Below are 21,219 nucleotides of genomic sequence, written 5' to 3'. Positions count from 1 at the left end.
GAATAACATTTAAAATTTGTTTCATCAAAATCGGTTCACTAAAAAAAAAGTTATCGACTTTTGAATGAATTCAAGGCATGAGTTTGCCTGCAAATAAGTTACGAAACTTAAAATTCAAAGTCATTTGTCATTATACGACAGCATAATACCTATAACATATAAATATAAGTGAAAGGCGACTAAGGGATAGGCTTACAAACTTGGGATTCTTTTTTAGGCGATTGGCGAGCAACCTATCACTATTTGTATCTCAATTCTATCACTAAGCCAAATAGCTGAACGTGGCCATTCAGTCTTTTCAAGCCTGTTGGCTCTGTCTACCCCGCAAGGGATATAGACGTGGCCATATGTATGTAGTCTACTTTAATTTCGACACCACCGCAACGTCTTCGATGGTCCAGATGGTCCAAGTTCAAGTCCCAACAAAAACAAGATATTATTTTTTTATTAAAAATATTTTATTTGTGTTGTTTGAGTATTTTATTTAAAAAAATTTAAAATCAAATTACTACATATAATAAAACGGTGAAAATATTTTGTCTGTACATTTAATATTTTGTCTGTACATTTAATATTTTGACTGAAACGGATAGAGAATTTTGTTTTTACATTTTTTGTCTGTCTGTCTGTATCTGACTATATGATTAAGATTCAACTCGAACTTTACGCGGACGAAGTCGCGGGCAACAGCTAGTAATTAATATTTAAAGATTTTTATTATATGTACATTATGTCGTTATTAAGTATCTGCTGAGTTCGAACCCTTGAGTACGATCCCGTCTCTTAATGGAAGACCTAGCACCCGGCTATTTGAAATAGCGGAGTATTCCCTGTATTTCAATGCGCCTTTGGTCGCTAGTTTTTGTTTCTTTTCACACTTTTTCTATCGAGTATATTTCAAGTTTGTAAATTGTTTAAATATCAACCATTAGGTATATATTTTATTTGTTGATCGCTCTTTCAATCATATTCCTTCACATTTTTCGCAAGTTGCTTTAAACCCCGACGTGATGAATTACGCCCGTTAATAAATAGTCAATCGCATTACGTTACTATACGATAAACGGTCATGGACTCAAGCAAGGCGAGCAAAGAAACTTCAGGAAGAGACGCGAGTGCATGCGGTGTGAAAATAACAGAAGCTGGAGGAAGCAACACATTTAAGGTTAGTTTCTGAATTCCACCGTTTAGGCCAGAGGAACAGGCATTATTGTTCGCTCTAATAGAGGGACAGTTTACTATCAGTGGCAAAAGTGCAGACAATACAAAATTCTATTGCTTTTGCTATAGGTTGACTAAGAAAGTTAAAAAAATTCACTTGTCCATACCAAGAGGTAACGGGTCTTTAGAACCTGGACTATTTCCACTATAGTGATCACCTACAAAAGAATACAGGTTTTCGTAAAACCCATGGAAACCTGTAGTTTTTACCCGGCTGAAAGGAACCCTGTGTCCCTCTTCAGGCTACGTAATATTTCAAGATTATTTCAGCAGATAACCCTCGAAGAGGTAACAAATAAACTTACTTTCACATTTATAATATTTGGGATCTTTCTCTTCAGAATAATTAACTATTTATTCATGCTTACTTATTACCTGATAACGCGTTGCCCACGACTTCATTTCCGTTTAAATTAAAGCAGGTTCGTCTTTTCATACAAATCCGTTCAATAGCTTTTGCATGAAAATGTGATAAACAAAATATAGCATAGCAATATAGCACACCAACAGCATATCACGGCAATTACATCTTTGTTGAAAACACAAAATGGTTTATAGGTACTTCGTATGATCTCAAATAAGACTTCAAACTTCTACGGGTGGAATCCCAGCCAAAAAATATACGAGTTAAATTAGAGATGCGGAATATTTTTTACCACAGAGATCGACATGATCATAAAAAAAAATCGATTGAAAAAAAGTTTGGCTTTATTAACTACAAATTTTTTTTTTTAATACAATGTGGCAAGACGACGTATCTATCAACTGTTAAATTATGATCAACGTGACTTTTCACTTGATGACACAGCCACTTTGTACAAATGAAATTGTTGGCCATGTCTCCTTACGTTCAGTGTCATGGTCATGCAATAAATAAGTCTGTTCAGACTCTCACATTTCAGCATGTACGAAGCCCCTTGACCCGGGCTGAATACGGGAGCGCCATAGCTCTGGCAGTCAAACATAAAATATGATGTTCCACTTTTTCCAAATGCCAAATTTTTAGCCGGACTAGTCAAAATTCCTCGTGTATGTTTCTCAAAAAAGTAAGACAACGCTTTACTCAAATTAAACCGATCCGGATACATATTATAAACGAATCCAAATATGATCTTTTCAAAACTAACCGAAAAGCTGTACGGAAACATTTCGTCGAACTTCGTGTCCAAATCATTGAGACCGATTTCATGGTTTTTACTATTTGCTAATTTGTTTGCGCATTTTGCGTGATATAAATCTCCTCCATTCACAACACCATCTAGGAAACTACCGGTCCATGCGCTTAAATCGCAAGCTTCAACCATCATTAATGCTACTACACAGGTAGCCAAATATTGTTTTCCTCTGTTTTCTGGCTTAAATTTAGTATCTAACGGATGCACAGTCCCCCAGAGAGAATAAAGGTCCCCAGGGAATTCTATGTCCCAGTCTTTCCACATTGTTTTCGGAGTCCTTCTGTCTAGCCCCAAGTCGTTGACAGGGCTCATACGTGACCACGGTATCATATCAATATTAAGCCAGTACATTTTTTCATCAACAACCGGTCTAACTTTTCTACGTTTCAAATATGGCAAATTAGGATTTTCGTCCGGTTTGAACAGTGGACTAAGTCTGTAGTTCAGAGCTGAGCGGCGAGGTGCTGTCTTCACGGAAGTCAACTCGAAGGTATAAAACTCCGGGGTATCTACTTCTCTGCCACCAACAACCTTTTTTATACGACGTATCAGAGATTCCATAGAGCGGTATAAGGTCCAAGTAGCGACTGGATTAACCTTTCTATTATCTTCGGGACTCGGATTTTTTGGAAGTTTCAAATCTTCGGTTTCTTTCTTCACTTTATTTTGGTCATCCTTTGGTGGTTTTTCGGGCTCTTCAGTCGGCGGAGCGTAAGGATCGAAGAGGTGGTAAAAACCACCGGTTTGACAAATGACCATACTGCACATAGGATATCTAATTATAACGTATCGTAGCCTCTTCATCACAGCTCGTATGTACTGTTCTATTCTCTTCTCAGCATTTTCATTTACGACAATTATTTTCTTTATATTAATATTGATAAATTTTCCATCCAAAATAACATTTTTTATAACTCTCTTTTCACAAACACTTAAATTCGTCGCCTTCTCGTGTATCTCAAGTCCTTTTTCAATGCAAGTGTCGACCATGAGATGATCCCAGGTCCTGATAGGATGCATGGCTGCCATCAGCATGGCTATCAAGCTCACGAAATGGCAAGCCTTCACTTCATTGGTTTTCTTTTTATCTTTGAGAGCCGTAGTGCCTTCTATTCTGTAAACACCATCAATCAGTTGGTATCCTATCACGGGTTCGCTTTTGGGTTCTGATAATTTTATCGAAGTCTTTATCTCCCCTGTTGAAACAATGGAGGGCCTCGACTTCTTAGATTTTGGTTTCATGGTCTCGTAATCATAGTCCTCGGGCAACTTAGACCGGGGCTCAGTCAAATAGCTACGAACTAAAACTCTACTTAGAATGAATTGCTGATCTTCAACTTTTCCGTCTTTATTGAATAAAACTCTGAAACAGATAAAGTACTTAATATAGCAACAGCTATATAGAAGGAATAATTGCCATTCATTTTGAACGAAATGACGCGGTTCAGGCCTTAGGTTTTAGGCGTAAAAGCGTACCTAACGGAGTTACTTTCGCATTTATAATATTAGTAGGGATAATATCCTATGAAACATGCGCTTGCGCAATCAAGAATCCAAGAAGGAACAATTCAAGTGTGGGCCCGCTTTTCAAATTGATGTTAAGAGTTCTAAGAGTTTTTTGTATTAAAACTTGGTGCGGGCCTGCTTTCAAACTGCGCTGCGTCTGACCTGCTTTTGGTGTGCTCGGGTATTCAGTGAACCAATGACCACAATCTAGGAGTTAGAATATCAGGTACGAACTTAAAAGCAATTGCCGCCAGACCTCTGATGTTCACAAGGGATTCTGGTCAATTTTTGTATTTATGGTTAAAAGAATGTCTCAGAGATATAGAAAGAGAAAAGATAAAATATATGGTGATTTTAATTATTGTGTTTTATGTCATTAGATGATACTTTGTATCCTGTTTTTAAAATAAAAACATTATTCAGTTCATTAGTTATTTTCATTACCTGCTAACAAGGTCATGTAACGTCTTAAACCTCAAAAAGCAAGCTTTCCCTTTGTCCTTCCCGTCTCTGATGCCCATCGCATTGCAACTGCTACCATCGAAGAGGTAATAGAGGCCGGCTCTCTTGAATACGGCACAGCTGTAGTTGGACGTGGTAAGCATGCCGCGGTCATATTTGCTTAGAAACTTGCGGGAAAGTACGTCCTCCATTTGCCAAGAAGGCCCTTCGCCTACCACATCGATGTTCGCGTGATATGCCTTTGGAAGAAACAAGGGGTGAAGATAATCTTGACCTTGATAGAATATAACGTAGAGCCAACACGTTTTCACTGGCATAAAATATTCAAAATAAGTACGTAAGTAAAAGAAGTAGTAGTTTAAAATAAGTATCCGCTATTACTTCCTACAGTCTGTGCAAAATTTCGTCAAAATAGATTTAGTAGTTTTTAGTTTTACTAACGAAATCTCTAATATTTTTCCTTTTTAATATTAGCATGGACGGAACGGATACACAATTCTCCCGCCAGATGCCTATGTTTTTAGCGTGTATGCAAACGCTATTGTTTGTGGAGGGCACTTGTAAAGCTTGCTCTTAAAGCATTAAATACAAAATTTTCATAATTAAATACATATCTTTATCTATAAATACAAAAAAATGTTCTGACCTGATGACCAATACCAATTTTAGGTATAATATGCAAAGGGGCCAGTTGGAACTTCTCTTTCTTACTAGAATACAGCTTCTTAGCTGTGTCCACAACGAAATTCACAATCCCTGGGGTCCAAGTATTAATCGAGTATTTGTACGACGTCACCAGAGCCATGATTGACGCGAACGGTAGAACATTCACCGCTTGCGATTCCGATATCGCCGAGGAACCTCTTACTATCTGAGTATTGTCTGGTAAAGGTTTGAAATTGCTAGGTTTCATAAGTTCCTCCGAAGGGGAGCCCTCTAGAAAGGCTTCGTTCAATGGCGGCGTCATTTTCTTTCTCAGTTGCCTCAGTTTGAATCTATAGCGGGCGTCTTCGGCTAGAAGTATGCGACGGTCGACGTTCACGGCTGTTGCCGTTTGGACCTCCTCCTCGGCCATTTGCATTGGAGCTAGCTGCAAATTTATTATGTTTTAAACTTTGAATAGTAATAACAATCTCTTTAGCTAAACAAATTATATTAATCTTGTAATAAAATTATCGTGCCGTATGGTTTCCGGCACTTTAGAATAGCACCACTCCATATATTTCCTTTAAAATTTGGATTCCTCTTTTATGCGATGAGCTAGCAACCTATCACTATCTCAATTCGATCATTAAATCATCAGAGATAAACACGGTCATTTCAAGACTGTCTACCTCTTAAAGGATAAAGAAAGGAGGATATATGTTATGAAATGTTTATTTTTTACTTTACTTCATCTACATCACTGCATTTCCATCTACAACGTCCGGGGTATGCACCTTGCGTCTCTCTTCTTCTCTTAACTCTTCCTCGTCTCAATAATATCTCTAAAATAAATATAGTTTACCGGCACTTCCATCTCGGATTGCGGGGTAGGCGGCGGCGGCGGCATCTCCGGCGGGAGTTCCTCCGCCTTCCGCCTCGCCTCCTCCTCCTCAGCCTTGCGTCTCTCCTCTTCCTCCTTCTTCCTCTTCATCGTCTCCTCGTCCTCCTCTTCTTCGTTTTCTTCCTCGTCCTAGTGTGAAAGTAGTAACGGTTTCACTTTATGAGTATACACTAGATAAATAAAAAGTAGTTGTCTCTTACGTATTTGGTTTTAACAATCATAACAAGGAAAATAACATACCTGTTCCTCACCTCCTTCTGGAGGCTGCAAATGAAAAAAAAATAATATTAATATTGTTTTAACATATTGCATTACACGGATACATTACTACTGACAGATACAAAATTTTAAGACAGCAGTGTCAGCTCAAAAGCAATCTTCTTTTCGAGTTGCTAATCGAACCAACACTGAAGCTACAACAGACAACTTTCTTTTGCTTTGTAAATGGTATATTAAAAGTAGGCGTTTCCCTACATCAGGGTATTCTGGTTAGCCCTATAGGCCAAGGCAAGTCACGACGAAGAGGCAATCATCTTGCAAGGTGACAAAATCAGCAAAAGTGGAATCATTCCTCTAAAATAACAATTCGTGTCTACCTTATCCGACAGCAAAAAGAGAAGGCTGTTATCACAAGGCAAACTACCGGTAGCCACAGAAGACTGCCGACTTCAGAATCCTTCGCAACTACGTTTAACTCAATCAAATACAAGAGGACTGCTCCTTCCAGCCCTCGTAGTATGGTACGCTCGACGCAGTTTTTATCGCGCGAAAAACTATCGCCGTTTTGTTTCACGTCATAATTGAAAGCGACACGGCAATAATTTTTCGCGCGATAATAACGGCGTCGCGCGTGCCGTACTACGAGGGCTGTCATCGCAATAGGTTACCGGCAGCTGCGGCGGCGTGGGCGGCGGCGTGGGCTCGGGGTCGGGGTCGGGCTCCGGCAGCTCGTGCGTCTTGTCGCGGGGCTTCGGCCACGGCGGCACCACCTGCGTCACCGACACCGTCGGAGAGTCCAGATTCACTACACATACAACAAAATATATTAAATTATACTCACATAGTTATCGCCTAAGCACTATTCGACGACAATTTGTTTTTTAATCGGAAATTCTAAAATTTTAAAGATTTGTCTCCTTCTTCTCCTTCTCCAGAATTTTTTTTTATTACTTTCTTACGTAAGGTCGTAAGTTACAGTACCTACCTAAGTTTGAAAATAAAGTATTTCGTTCGTACCGGTGATAAGAAATTATATCGTCGACTTACCTAAGTTGTTTGTAGACTAGCCGTCGGAAAACGATTCCAAAATGATTATAAATAAAAAATCCTTATTATACATAATAAAGTTAACTAACTTTTACTGGGGCTTATAAATAAATCGCCTACAAAATCCTAAAAAATATGTAATCAACTCACCAATTTTTTCTACCAATGGCTCTGGACCCATTTTTTTGTACCGCAGTGGAATCGGTGGCAAATAATCCTCTTGAATACTATCCACCAGAGAAATTATATCCCCCATCTGTTCTTCATCCACTTGCTGCAATTAATTAATAATTCAAATTATTTTTCTAAGTAAACAGAGGCAAACTTTCTGCTGGTTGAAAGATAGCAAAAAATTCTGAAAATACTCTATAACCGTTCAATGCTAAGATTGTTAAATATTACAAATTAATATGGCAACAATAATGCAAAAACAATTCAGAATATTCATAACATCTAAGAGCTTAACACAGCTGATAAATTGGCATCACTTTTCTTTTAAATTGGCATTCTTCTGTTTGTAACTGTATCAAATTATATTACATGCAGATAGAGGTATTTAGCACACAAACAATATTATAAGTAGTACATACGCCGGCCAGCTTCTCGCCAGGCTTATCGACTGGCAACACATCCTGCATGATCTCCTTGCCGTCGCCCTGCGCCTGATACACTGGCAACACTTCTCTTTTGCCCTTCTTCTTAGCGCCCGGCAACTGTTCGTCACTGAGAGTACATACTATTTGCATCTGAAATTATTTGAAAACAATTTTAATTTAATTAGAGGCATAGTAAGGCAGAAAATGGGATAAGTCCTCATTGCAAGTGATTTATTAATTTTTCTAAACTGTGTAAATTTCTGTGCGATAAAGATATTATAAACAAAAAAGTATAAACATACTTTCGGCTGCTTCTTCTTTAACTTCAGTACTTTGAATGCGTGTATATAAAATTGCGTTGTTGCTGGTAAATAATCCCAATTCTTTGTAAACACATCTGCCATCGTCTCCGGATTTAGTAACATAAAGCAGCAAGCTTTCCCAACTTTGAAAGAACGTAACCCGTCATTTGTTCGCGGGTAAGGATCAAACAAATAATACATATCCTTCTGCCTCCATACTGCTAAAGTATAGTTATTAAATTCCAAAATTCCACTATTGTATTCATGACTGAAGAATTCGTCCAATCCTGTTCGGATATTCAGCAAACATTCCTTTGTAGTAAAAAGTTGTCCTTTAACCCTCTCTCGATATATGATTATTTCGCAAGCGTACGGCCCCACTATAATTTCGTTAGGTATATTGTCGATTGTTATATCGATCATTACTTTAGGATGCATACAGTCCACAAACAATTTGTTCCCTAAACGCAATACTTTGTCTAGCGTCTTAGAAAACCACGTATTCGGCGGCGAGATTTTAGCGTAAGTCATCGCACAGACGGCTATGGGCAAAGCTTGCCTAAATTTGGCTTCTTCGAAACATCTATCGCCTAAATGCATATTAGCATTGACGATAGCACAGTTTTCGTTCAATATTCGGTATCCCATCATAGCTTTTTCTGCTTGTGTCAGTTCCTTATCCGATTCTAAGTCATCGTCGCATTTTTCATCAATCATTTTCAGAACTTTTACTGAAGCCAGAACAAATTTCTGATCTTCTAGGACGCTGCGAGCCAGTACGACCTCCGCGACTGACTCAATATCTTTGACGTTCATGAGAGCGGCGCATCCTTTGGAATAGTTAGAATACGCCCTCGAGTCTCTGCCAGCTGGGTCGAAAATGTAGAAACATATCCTGTCTTTCCAAATAACCAGTTTTAAGACTCTGTAATTAAAATGTTTTTTTTGTTACGTTAAAACCCTAGTTAACCCCTATCTCGCTTTTGTAAGTAGCCGCTTTTATCATATTTTAGAAAATAGGCGAATCCATGCTCGGTTCCTTCATTAGGAGGATGCAAAACACGTAAACAAATGCCAGGATTATCACCAGAATCATTATGATGTTTTTCTTAAACCAACAAGTCCAGAAAAAGATACGTAAAGATTTTACATAAAAAAAAAAGAACTACTTACCTAGACAAAAATACACCAGCGCGGTTATCTTTAAAGAATGCTTTCAGCCCTCTACAGAGGTTATAAACAGTAGGGTCCAGTGACATGGTGTACCCTACGATGTCAGGCTCTCCGAGTAGTACCTGCATTCTCTTCCCGTTCAACACCAAGGTCTGTTTCTTACCAAATGGCAACACTTCGCAGATTCCTTGCACTGCTGAGTGGTCGTGCACTTTCTCTAGGCATTGTAGGTACCTGCATGGCAAAAAAAAAATCAATATATTATATTAAACTTTGTATATAGCATTTCCAGGATAAAGCATACGTCACTTTATAAAAATAAGAGATAGGTATTTGAGCCTGAAATCTTTGATATTCAACAAAAAATCTTCCTCAGGCTGATAAATTTTTCAAAACATCATTTTACTGAACAACAGTAATACCAGAGATGAACATATACAATCAGATGTATTGGACCCACATACCATTGGTCCCCTGCATCGACCAAGTTGTCTACCAGCTTCATCGTCCACTGCTTGGGATGGTAGTGGAAAGCCAGGCAATACGCCATCACACTCATTGTCAACGCCTGTCTGCCTCTTGTTCGCGCACCTGAAGATAAAATACAATTTCAGGTCGCGTGAAACGAATAAACCAAAATAAGTATCTACCTAGGTATGCAGGGATCGTGGCAAGTGGAAAAATGTAGCCTGCCTTCTCCCTCCGGGAGGGAGGGGTGCTGAAGGTATTTTTTTGTTGCCCCATTTTCTTTTTATACATACGTGCCGTGTGGTTCCCGGCAATGTAAGAATAGGACCATTTCATCTCTATCCTGTGGATGTCGTAAATCGTCGATCCAATTTTCGCAAACCTATCAGGTGTGCGAAAGTCAGGCTTGAGTATTTTCTTGTTAAAACAAGGGTCTTTGTCAAAGCACGCACCCCTGACTACAGAAAAGTGAAGTTCCGAGAACGAAGGATTTTTAAGAAGATATTGGAAACTACTTACTGAATTTGCTGTCATACATGTTGAAAGATCCCGTCAATATTCCATAGTGGATTTCTCGCCTTTTCTCTTTATTACAAGGTAAAACAGTTAACGAATGTGTTTGTAACGTGCCGCGCTTCAAATTGGCTGGTATTTGGACCTGTAAACAAAAGAACCGAAGAAAGAAAGATTAATTATTTTTTCCTTTATTTATCCCAATTTATTATATTTCTATTAATTTATCTTTGTGCGTTCCTAAAGTTTTCAACCGTTTCCCCATAAATATTACGAAATCGGATAAGAAATAGAAGGTACCTAAATTTGTTTTCTAAATGATTAATTTTTTCCGGAAATATAATAAGTACTTATTTCTTAAATTCTCAAAGTAACGTCTAAAATCATTATAACTACTATACTAACCATGCTTATATTATAAATGTGAGTCTATTCTATTCTATAGATACCTTGTGTGGAGTACGCAGAAGGGTACGGGAAAGTTAGTATAATATTGTATTTATTAAAATAACTAACATGTTCAGGACTAGGTATATCATCGAGGCCACAAACTTCATCGTCGTTCTGAACGTATTTCTGGGTGCCCCTTGCTCTTGGTTTCCCGTCCGCCGAGCCTAACGTTGTGTATGGGATATCCGACTGGCTGAATGATAAAACAAATATTTAAAACAAACAGCATAATGATAGAAAGTATTGCACTTTTAATTTAAATTTAGTGCCGGCGTGAAGTTTTCTAAATCTTTGTACCGACATCTGGTGTCATCAATATGGTAATTACATCATCTTGCTGTACCGTTGTACCGCCAAACACATCACATTGGGGAAGACCTGGTGATTTGTTTCAGATTGTTTAGGTTGGACATGAAATCCCGACAACGGCTTTAATGTTTTTTTAAATATGAGTTATTGCATTCGAATACTGTTCATGAAGGAATGGTCAATTTTCGTCTATTTTTTTTTAATTCCCCCAAAAAAATGACCTCCATATACAGATTTCATCTGCTCACGTCACACCTCTGTGTTTGGGTCACAGGAATTGATACGAGTATGTGTACCAAATTTCAACTTAATCGGTCTAATAGATTCGGAGACAATTGACTGTAAGCGACGGACGGACAGACACACGAGAGATCCTATAAGGGTTCCGTTTTTGTATTCAGACGTACGGAACCCTAAAAACAGCTTTTCTCATTTTTATTATTATTTTTACCAAATCAAAGACCAACCTTCTCGATCTTCGTCCTAACTGTCGTTTTCTCATGGCTGCATATTTTCTGTAAGTATATTAAGATGTTTAGTAAAATTTATTATAATAAAATCTTATCGTCATGTATTTCTAACGTGGAAAGACACCACTTTATTACAATATATCAGACTTACCGACATTTTCTTTTATTGCAAGTTTTCCTGTGGCATATTCTGCAAAAATAAAATATGCTTTAAGTACCAAGTGTTTAACTGAAGTACGACAGCTTGCTTAAAAAATAGTTTGGAAATTCCTACACGAGCCAAGCCTACTGAGCATAAAATGGTTATTTAAGAAATGTTCTTTTTTAAAACAATAATAAAATTATTAAGGGAAAAGATTTATGTTTTCTTTTTAGCGAATAAACTATAAAACTTCAAGACCGATTTTGTTAATATTTGTCACAGAAACAGACAAAACCTTCAGGAGCATGATAGGCTTAACTTACCCGCCTTTGTGGCACGGTTTCTTCTTTTTCTCCTTACTGTGAACAAAATAAAAGTTTATTAAGCTTAGACCTCGATTGAGAGTTGCTCATTTTTTCATCATTTTTAAAATCAATAATATTATTTGTCATGAAACCCAAAAAGCTGAACGTGGCTTATCTGTCTTATCGAGATTGTTGGCTCTGTCTACCTCGCAAGGAATATAGACGTGATAATATGTATGTATGTATTATTTGCAATTTTCAATTTTGAAAACAATGTCGCCACGGATACAAAATTAAGCTGCGGAACGTGATCACCTTTCAAGAAAGTTCTGAATCAGCATCGGTCAATATTCTAAGCGCTATGCAAACAACATTAGGGTTACCTTACCTTGGTAATTTTCCCAGTCCACCGCTTACGGCATCAGGGGCGAACTCTTTATCTTTGTTGATCACTATGCCACTATGAGGTTTATATAGGCTAAAAAAATACAAAATTAAAGGTTTAATAAAGTGCCTAGTCGGAAACATATAAGTAAACAACTCTACGCAAGCCGTTACCAAATTAATTCAACTTATATTAAAATAAAAAAGCTCTTATGTTGGGCGTCATGTTTGTTGACTTATTCGAAATGATCGTAGGTATTAAGTTAGACAATTCGAGACAATTTCTTTGAGGAGCCTTAGGTAGGTATAACAGTAATTACATTGATATCTTCTAAAGAAGCTTACTCATGTGCAGATTTGGGAGGCAAGGGAGGTTTTAAATCGCCGGGTTTAACAGACGCGCGTTGCGCCTGTATCACTTCGCCGCTTAGTTTAGGACTTGGGACCTAAAATACAAAGTTAATACATATAATGTTACTCATTATAGAGTAAAAATTACAATATAATCAGATGCAGACAATATTAATATAGGTACTGTAAATATAACTTCCTGAAGCAGACTCTTAAATTACATGCTAATGTAAAGCCATAGTGAAAAAATGTATGTGTACTTACATTAAAAATAGATTTATTTGATTCCGTATGCTTCACAACCGGTAGCGGTTTGGGTAATAAAATATCCCCAGGCATTAGATCAACGTATCGAACCTTTTTCTTGTACCGGACCCCCTTCGTTCCAGTTTTAAGTATACTTTCATCGTCCGAATCCGACTGAAAGGCAAATCTATTAAATGGCCTGTAATAAAAAGGTATTATGTTAACATTAAGGTAACTAGGTTCTTAATATACTTTTTTCTCCACTTATTAAGAGTTTCACCTAATACGAAGGCTGAAGAAACGTGAGATTAGTTATTTGTAGGATATTATATTATAGTCATTTGATTAGAGAATGATAGGTAATCAAGATACTCGTACAGTAAACGTTACAACCGCAGATAAATTGGTAATGCTTAATACGTACTTTGGCCTATCTTCGGGAGCTGGTGCTTGCAATGGACAATGGCTTATGTATCTCAACCTGAAGTTTAAGAAACAAAGGTTTAATTTTTTACAGAATGGTACACAAAAATGTTCCTATAGGATTTATTTTTCATAGAAAACAAGCATTTGTTGATATTTGTATATTATTTGTTGTTATTAAATTTATATAAAATAAGTAGGTACCTTGTTTGCATGGAAGGCGCCATGGGAACACCAGGATCTCCTTTAAGCGGTCTGAAAGGTTTGGTCTTGAACTTAGGGCTTTTTACTTTTTTAGATTTCTTGCTATCTGTAAAATTAGAAGAGAAAGAAAATACCATATAGACAGAGAGAGTATCAACCGGGTCAGCGTTTGTGAATAACAAAATAATAGTAAGAGTGAGATACTAACTTTCAGCCTCAAAGGTCAAGGCCTCTATAATGTCTGCCACATCTCTGCAATCTGTCGTTTTGCCTTGTCTACATGACTTTTGTATTCTTGGTGGGCACTTACAGCTTCTGAAAATATACTCAAAAATAACATTCTAACAACTTAGTTTTAATAATAATGGAACTTAGGTCATTAAAAGAATGAGTCGTGAATTCGATCATTCTCTTAATAATTGAGCACGTATTAAGTAGTTTATCTTCTAAAAGTTAACAAGTATTTACATCGCGAAATAAGACAAACTGTTTCTCAAAGGAAATAAGACGTATGTGTTTAAATAAGTAGGTACTAAAAGTTCTCAGGTATTAAACCTAGCAATTACTTGTTATAGCAACTACTACATTAAAAGTCAATAAAGCTATATAAAATTTCGTTGTAGCAAAGTATTGAGCAGCAATACACCGTAGAGTCTACAAAAAAGAAACTCCTTCCGGGAATGTCTTCATATGAGATGGTAGCAGTTCTTATATGTTTCATATATTACTTACGTTTTTTTAGGCATTTTGTTATTTTTTTCATGAAATATATTTTTTTTAATATTTTATTTCTTTTTCATTTTATTTTATACAAAATATAAATTCATATCGATATTGTCACATTGACAAAAAACATAAACAATAAAATTTTTATCTATTCTAAATTTGAGGAAGGTTTAGATTTCATAAATCAGGAAGGTTGAATTTAAAATTTCAGACACTTCAAAAATATGTTTGCTGCTCTCTTTAAGAACAAAAACAATTACTTAATAGTCCCTTTTCCAGAAAGGTACATGTCTGCGCTCTACTCACATCTAATGTCTTTTCAATGTATTCATCACTAAGAAGCCTATAACAAATAAAATAAAAGCCTAACATGTCACATACTTTTATATTTTTGAAAGTTGAACTCAATTTTACAATAGTATGGAATGTAAAAATAATTATAACTATATAAAGTGCATTTAAATAAATTAACAAATATTATTCCAACAAGAAAAAAAAATACAATAAGTATAAAAGACCAATACCAATATTTTTACATTAACAACCCACAATTACACATTATGTTCACATCTTTATTTTATAAAATATTTGTGTTGATTTTGACCATTAGAGTAACAAAACACACTCAGGTTATTTTCTTACTATAAAGATTGACATATTGGGAAATTGATATACATATTTCTTGTGTGGCATGATAGTTTAAGATTTAATTTAATAATGAAATAAGGCAAACATCTATTCATTAAATTTTGCAGGTTGTTGCTGGCCCCCCATATTTAAACTATAAAAATAAGACATACTAATATATTAATATAGCATTGTCAATCAGCTAAACATAGAGTTATGAAGAGTATCCAAGTCCTCTTTTCGTTGCTCTGCTCTTTTCTTCTCTTTCTTGAAAGCCTCATATCCTTCATCATCTGTTCCTAGCTCAAATCTGCAGAAAGGGCATGAATTGGTCTGTAACAGAAACATCGACATAGGCATTTTTTAACTTATTTAATTCAGAAATAAATCAAATCAAGCGTGTTACTGACAATTTATTATTAAAGTCTGCAATATATAATGAGATTTATAGATTAAATGGAATTGAAAATTCACTTTAAACTTAATTTGAAGAATTGATGAATATTATGATTTTATTATTTAGTTACTTACCCTCTCCAACCAAGTTAATATGCAGACAGGATGAAACACATGATGGCAAGGCATTTCTTTGGCTTTCTCTCCATCACAGAAGTTTTTTAAACAAATTGGACAATTCTTACTGGTGTCATCTATTACCACCTCTGGTAGATTTTTAACCACTTCTTTTGAAGCTGGAGGAGGCAACCTGAAATACATTATACCTAAGTAAAGAATAAACATAATAAAGTGTGCATTAAATAGTCCATAACAATGTCAGTGGATAAGAAGAGATGAAAGGTTCTGAAGAATCAATGAAAAGTGCGAATAATGATAGAATATTTACCTTGGCCATTCTCCAGAAAAATTGTCCTCATACATTCCAAAGTCAATCAGAAATCGAGCCATATGTAATAAATGATTAGGTTGCTCGCCCTCAGCCAGTTCTCGCCAACCCATTTCTTCAAAATATCCAGCCATTGCTATAAAACGATCAATCTTTGTGGAAAACAGCTATGTGAGTAAATTATTTAAAAAGATGTTTACATTCGTACGCAGTTATTAATTAGCCGTTTTTTAACTAGATAAAGAAACTACATACCTAGACAAATTGTATTCTATATGTAATGTACTTATATTAATATAACTGAATCACTGTCACGATAATTATTTAAGCTCAAAAAAATGAAAATATGATGAACATGCATAAAACAAAACTTTACTTTTACATTCACAATCCAAACAAAAGTGACAAGACAAATGTATTGACTTTGATTGATTTACTCCGTTGTCAAAATTAAAGGGCTCTACTCACTTTGCAATTGTAATTTGTCCCTGCAACTTTACGCTGCTGGACTAATTTGCTATGTGAGTAGAGTGAAACAATAGGTATGTAAACGTGTTTGACACTCCAAAACTCCCGACACTTTAGGAATTGCATCTCTCTCTCTTGGTTATTGTAAGAGTCGACTAAGTGAATAAAAAATTGTCCTGTTCAGCAACCATTGATTCAAGCTGGGTTTATGGTCCTCCATTTATTTATTTTTTTCCAGATCACGGAGATGAGAATAAGGGACTACGGAAGTCGCTTCGTGCGGCCTCAGATTTACTTTTATAGTCTACTCATTAAAATCATATCTGACCTACACTGCTACATAATAAGTTTCGCCTGAGATATCTCCTGGCGTTAATCACGATGGCATCCTGACTTCTCTAGAGAGATACCCGGGGTCCGTCTGTAGCCACGATTCATTCATGTCAGTCAGGTAAGTCAGGTTTTAACACGAAGCGACTACTGTAGTAGTCTGACCTACGCTACCTTTGCAGGCTAACCGATCTCTCGAAAGCCATACATACAGTTTCATTTTAAGTAGGTATAATAAAAATGCTAGTGTTCCACTAATAGAAAGGCCCTTTGTGATATTATGTGTGATAAAAATAAGTACCCACCAATCAAACCGTACCTACGTTACCTACAAATAAGTTTCTTTATAATTCGCAACTTTACTTACGTAAAACTAAAATTCGCCCTTTTTCGTTCCCGTAGGAATCAGCATAGAAAGGAGCCTATGTCCCTTTATAAGGTCTACTAACTATATTTGTACTAAGTTTCATCAAAATCGGTTCAGTTGGTTAACTATGTAGAGGCCCCTTACACAAACAAACATAAAAAGTGGGCCGTTGTGCATAATTGTTTTTGTCCTACTATTCGGTAAATTTGTTATGCAATAAAAAAAAATATTTACAAACAAACAAACAAGACTTGGTGCTTTTGCATTTATAGGTAATATTAGGTAGTTGAGATTGGGATAGTTAAAACGAGATTGGAATTTATTGCGCCCTTAGAATAAATGGTGGCACAAGATCCATCCCAGCCAACAGATCCTAACAGATGGTCCAATGTATCGCATGTGTTGTTGATTCTGTACTCAAAGCTACATATGTATGAAAATCGTCGAAAATGGTTTATTGTCCCTCTGATACCTACTTAAGTGAAGTCATTTACAGCAATGATATTCTTAAAACTATGTAGGTTGCTATGCAGATGCATAATACATTCCAAAGATTCAAGAATGAAGAGCTTATTATTCATCTACAAATTAGGCTAGAGATTCATAGTAAAAGCACCAGTCAATTACACCGATCTAACCTTGAAATATTTCTTGTGTTTTGTGGTGTTTCATGAAGGACCAACATCTGGAAGTTCTTACCATCTTCCTCCAGGCGCTGAATCTTTGAATAAGAACTTACCTACTACGAGTATATTAGTTCAAAAATGAATGTCACGAACTTTTTTCGCTTATGATGATTTGTGAGTACACTGGAATCATCGGTGGAGCGTCAACATTCCGTCATCGTCACCTAGATAAGGGTATTCAAGGTAGGCCACTTGGTCGTCTCGATGCGACTGCAGTACCGTATTGGAAACCAACGTGATAAGACGTCATTGCGTTCGTGCGTGTGTATCGGAAGGCTACAAAAACAGTGAGGTATGTTTACGTTTTCTATTTTTAAAATTATCAAGTCAAACATAACTGGTTTGTTAGTGCCCACCGGGCGAAAAATACGCCTACGATGCTGCCCACGATAGTTTACTCAAACTGGTACCGGTGTACTATCTCGGTGGTATAGTGATATCATTTGAATAAGGTGATATAATTCATTATTATGATCGTAGGTTTGCCTTTAAATGAGAAATAACACTACATAAAATTTACAACAACTTTAACTGTAGATAAAATGTAGACTATTTTCTGTTAGTGACTGAAAAGGGAATCAACACGCATACGGCCCATTTTGAATTTTAATAGGTAGGTTGAAATTAACAACAAGTTTTAAATTACGAAGTTGTTACATACCCTCATTAGGTACTTTAATATACATACATTAACAATTAAGTCGATATTAATTAATTTCGATCTTTTTATTGATGTCGAACTAGCCATGTATCTATTATGTTCATTCATTTAATTTTTTTATTTGGGCGTGCTCAGGATGCGAGAAAACACAACCCTCATTAATTCTGCTTCATTGCCAGATAATAAAAAAATATTTAAACAAGCCCATCCTTCTCGGAGCCGAAGCCACGCTCACCCGTCGCGTAAGGGTAGGCAGGGGGTATTTTTTTCTTCTTCGACAAAATTAGTATCAAGTTTCTCTGTTTGTGGAACAAAATCTTAAAAGCAGGTAGCGTTTTATAAACTTGGCATTGACTGACATATATTAACCAAATTTCTATTAAGGCACTTTACTAGGTTTAGAATACGTATTCATAAAAGTTTCCTAGCAGGATAATTAGGTAGGTATAAAACCTTTTCGAATCATGTTAAGCAGTAAGCAATAACTTTGAGTTTTAAGAATGGCTTGAAGTCATAGGAGCATGGGTAAATATTAATTAATTTAATAGGTACTGTTTATTAATAGCCGCCTAAGCGATAATGAAACAACCCCCTGTTTATACGAACCAAAATTAAGCCGTGGATAAATGGCTTTGTATCGTTGACTGTACATTAAATATACAAATTACCTTCATCCTACAGTATAACTTATCTAGTCTTCCTGTATTCAAAAACGATATCAAAGCCAACGAGACTTAGTTACTCGCGTCTAACACAAGCGTATTTGTAGTATTCATGACGTGTCCATTAAGAAGTGTTAAAATGGCTAATTATAACTTGTTCTAACTATGTTCAACGCAGCGCAAACGTCTGAAAATAACTAATTTATCGGTAAAATCATACAACACCCCAATTCCTCTAATTAAGTGCGCATTTGTGTTATCGCGTTCATTGACTTAGGTCGATAACTTTCACCAGTCCATGCACGGCAAACGGTAAGGCCACGGAGATTTGGATGCACAGCGTATGTGTATAGGTAGTGCGGATGTAGATAAGATATCAAGTGACACATTTAAGTTTAGTATCGCTTCGTGGTTCCTCAATTATTATACTTTTGACCTTTTATTAAAATATTTTTAAAACCTGTCATTAACTCTCTTTCAGTCTTTAAAGAGTGTTGGCTCTGTCTACGCCGTGAGAGATAAATATAAGTTATATATATGTATATGATAATCACAAAGGGGGATTTAGAGATGATTAAATTTTACGCAAAGCAATATGTTTAGATATGATATTATGTTATGTACTGTAGGTTACAAAATACATGTTAGATACGTTTAAATAGTTACCGCAACAAAAATACGATTAGATTATTAGCTTAAATGCTTATATAGTGACTCATTGCGAGATACTGAGAATGTAATCACATTTTTGGAAGAATACTTTTCCGCCAAACTGATAATACTAGAAAATTCCAATACTTGGAAAATTTAGTACTTAATTATTGGTTAGATTAGTTTTCTAATTTATAATTAAGTAGAAAGATAGTCTAAGGTTTTCTAATTACAAAAGTAAAAAAACTACTATCTATTGTGTTACGTATTTTTCATTTTTCCATACCAAATTTTCTTTTATTGAATGCATTTCATCTGTGGTAGAAAATACACCATAATACATTACTAAATATTAACATCTGTGACTGTACGATCTGTAGTGGTTCATCTTATTCTTGTACAGTCGTCCAAACGCATATCCAGTATGATGAGAAGTAGGCTAACGTTAGCGGTATAAAACATAAATTAATGTTCGAGTGTTCCTACGCACCAATGCATTGCTAGGCAGGATGCGTCACCGCTAACTGCACTACAATAGCTATGACGTTATGCTATGATTATTCCGTGCTTTTTACAAAGTATGATTGTTAAAAGAATTAATTTGTTGATAAAAAAAATAATCACTCACGTCGTAAAACCTTATAGCGTAGACAGAGCTTATAGTCTTGAAAAGACGTTCTCTAAGCTCGCTATCACAGGTATGGCTTAATGCTGCATTTGAGATTCAAATATTGACAGCCCCTCTCCTAAAAGAATCCCAAGTTTATTGGCCCTTGCTTCCTTCATGAAAGAAGATGCCTCGTCAATGTAAACTGACTGAAGAGTACGGTATGCAACAATCCTACTACTATTATAAAGGCGAAAGTTTGTATGGATGTATGGATGTTTGTTACTCTTTCACGCAAAAACTACTGAACAGATTACGATGAAATTTGGTATGTAGATAGCTGAAGACCCAGAATAACATATAGGCTACTTTTTATCCCGGAGTTCCCGCGGGTTTGATAGGGTTTCCATGCGGACGAAGTCGCGGGCGGCCCCTAGTATACATATATGTGCGGATCGGCCTTCATTATGTCATTGGAATGATAACCCTGCTTTCTTTTCAGATAATGGGCAACGTGTTGTTTTCCGTCATTTGGCTCATTATTCTAATCTTCATATCGTTTTGGATAGCTGGCATCGCCGCGGGAATATACATACTTGTACTACCCTTCACAGTATGCATAGAAGCGTTATCGGTAAGTTTATAAAACTATATCCTACTCCTACCCTATCCTTACTACTTCATAATATTATAAACACAATATTTGTAAAGATTTGTGGATGTGTGTGTTTGTTACTGTTTCATGCAAAAACTACTGAACGGATTGTGATAAAATTTAATACATGGGTCAACTAAAAACTAGTATAACATAAAAAAGTACTTTTAGTCCTGAATTTCCGCCGGGAAGGAAACCCCGGGGCATAGCTAGTAAAATCATATACCGCATACTTTTATGAGTCACATCATAAGTGTCTATAATCAAAAAAGAGAATAAAAGAATGTCGGAACTGCTGCGCTGAAAGGATATCTCTTAGCGAGTTCCCAGTTGTACCCTCCGCCACTATGCTCCGAGGCCTGGGGTACTGGAGTCTGCTTCCCGATTTAAGAATCGATTTTATATAAAAGCAAACATTGTTTT

The 21,219-nt window shown here is 36.2% G+C and overlaps 2 protein-coding genes across 6 annotated transcripts; both read right to left on the bottom strand.

Annotated features, from left to right (window-relative positions):
• Positions 1–959: 959 nt before the first annotated feature.
• Positions 960–13,926, bottom strand: LOC106137624 (uncharacterized). 3 transcript variants are annotated; one of them, XM_060946186.1, is made up of 21 exons: positions 13,513–13,926; positions 13,310–13,366; positions 12,904–13,084; positions 12,634–12,734; positions 12,293–12,382; positions 11,923–11,958; positions 11,609–11,647; positions 11,455–11,502; positions 10,745–10,871; positions 10,235–10,373; positions 9,712–9,838; positions 9,248–9,481; positions 8,075–8,999; positions 7,767–7,922; positions 7,327–7,450; positions 6,798–6,934; positions 6,151–6,174; positions 5,872–6,039; positions 5,011–5,454; positions 4,347–4,603; positions 960–3,759 (listed from the first exon to the last, which is right to left on the bottom strand). In XM_060946186.1, exons 1-21 carry the CDS (start codon positions 13,647–13,649, stop codon positions 2,001–2,003), a joined length of 5,310 nt encoding a protein of 1,769 aa, XP_060802169.1. In that variant the 5' UTR covers positions 13,650–13,926; the 3' UTR covers positions 960–2,000. The 3 variants fall into 3 exon arrangements, with proteins under 3 accessions (XP_060802169.1, XP_060802170.1, XP_060802171.1); XM_060946187.1 differs by lacking the exons at positions 12,904–13,084; positions 13,310–13,366; positions 13,513–13,926 and having other exon boundaries at positions 12,609–12,729; XM_060946188.1 differs by lacking the exons at positions 10,745–10,871; positions 12,904–13,084; positions 13,310–13,366; positions 13,513–13,926 and having other exon boundaries at positions 12,609–12,729.
• Positions 13,927–14,609: 683 nt separating this feature from the next.
• On the bottom strand, positions 14,610–16,114 carry LOC106137657 (E3 ubiquitin-protein ligase RNF181). 3 transcript variants are annotated; one of them, XM_060946142.1, is made up of 4 exons: positions 15,971–16,114; positions 15,710–15,845; positions 15,397–15,571; positions 14,610–15,198 (listed from the first exon to the last, which is right to left on the bottom strand). In XM_060946142.1, the coding sequence occupies exons 2-4, from the start codon at positions 15,841–15,843 to the stop codon at positions 15,064–15,066; spliced, it is 444 nt and encodes a 147-aa protein (XP_060802125.1). In that variant the 5' UTR covers positions 15,844–15,845; positions 15,971–16,114; the 3' UTR covers positions 14,610–15,063. The 3 variants fall into 3 exon arrangements, with proteins under 3 accessions (XP_060802125.1, XP_060802124.1, XP_013193973.1); XM_060946141.1 differs by having other exon boundaries at positions 15,965–16,111; XM_013338519.2 differs by lacking the exon at positions 15,971–16,114 and having other exon boundaries at positions 15,710–15,957.
• Between the last annotated feature and the right edge of the window lie 5,105 nt (positions 16,115–21,219).

This window comes from Amyelois transitella, chromosome 10, assembly GCF_032362555.1.
Source record: "Amyelois transitella isolate CPQ chromosome 10, ilAmyTran1.1, whole genome shotgun sequence".
NCBI lineage: Eukaryota > Metazoa > Arthropoda > Insecta > Lepidoptera > Pyralidae > Amyelois > Amyelois transitella.
This window is presented reverse-complemented; position numbering and strand designations above follow the sequence as displayed.

Excerpts from the sequence above, each read along its gene's own strand:
- LOC106137624 (XM_060946186.1), bottom strand. The coding sequence starts at position 13,649 with ATGGTATTTTCTTTCTCTTCTAATTTTACAGATAGCAAGAAATCTAAA. Across the intron at positions 12,383-12,633 it reads CCTCCCAAATCTGCACATGA|CCTATATAAACCTCATAGTG; the intron begins GTAAGCTTCTTT and ends GTATTTTTTTAG. Across the intron at positions 11,959-12,292 it reads GGACTGGGAAAATTACCAAG|TAAGGAGAAAAAGAAGAAAC; the intron begins GTAAGGTAACCC and ends TTTTGTTCACAG.
- LOC106137657 (XM_060946142.1), bottom strand. The coding sequence starts at position 15,843 with ATGGCTGGATATTTTGAAGAAATGGGTTGGCGAGAACTGGCTGAGGGC. Across the intron at positions 15,572-15,709 it reads TTTTCTGGAGAATGGCCAAG|GTTGCCTCCTCCAGCTTCAA; the intron begins GTAAATATTCTA and ends AATGTATTTCAG. Across the intron at positions 15,199-15,396 it reads TATTAACTTGGTTGGAGAGG|ACCAATTCATGCCCTTTCTG; the intron begins GTAAGTAACTAA and ends TTTCTGTTACAG.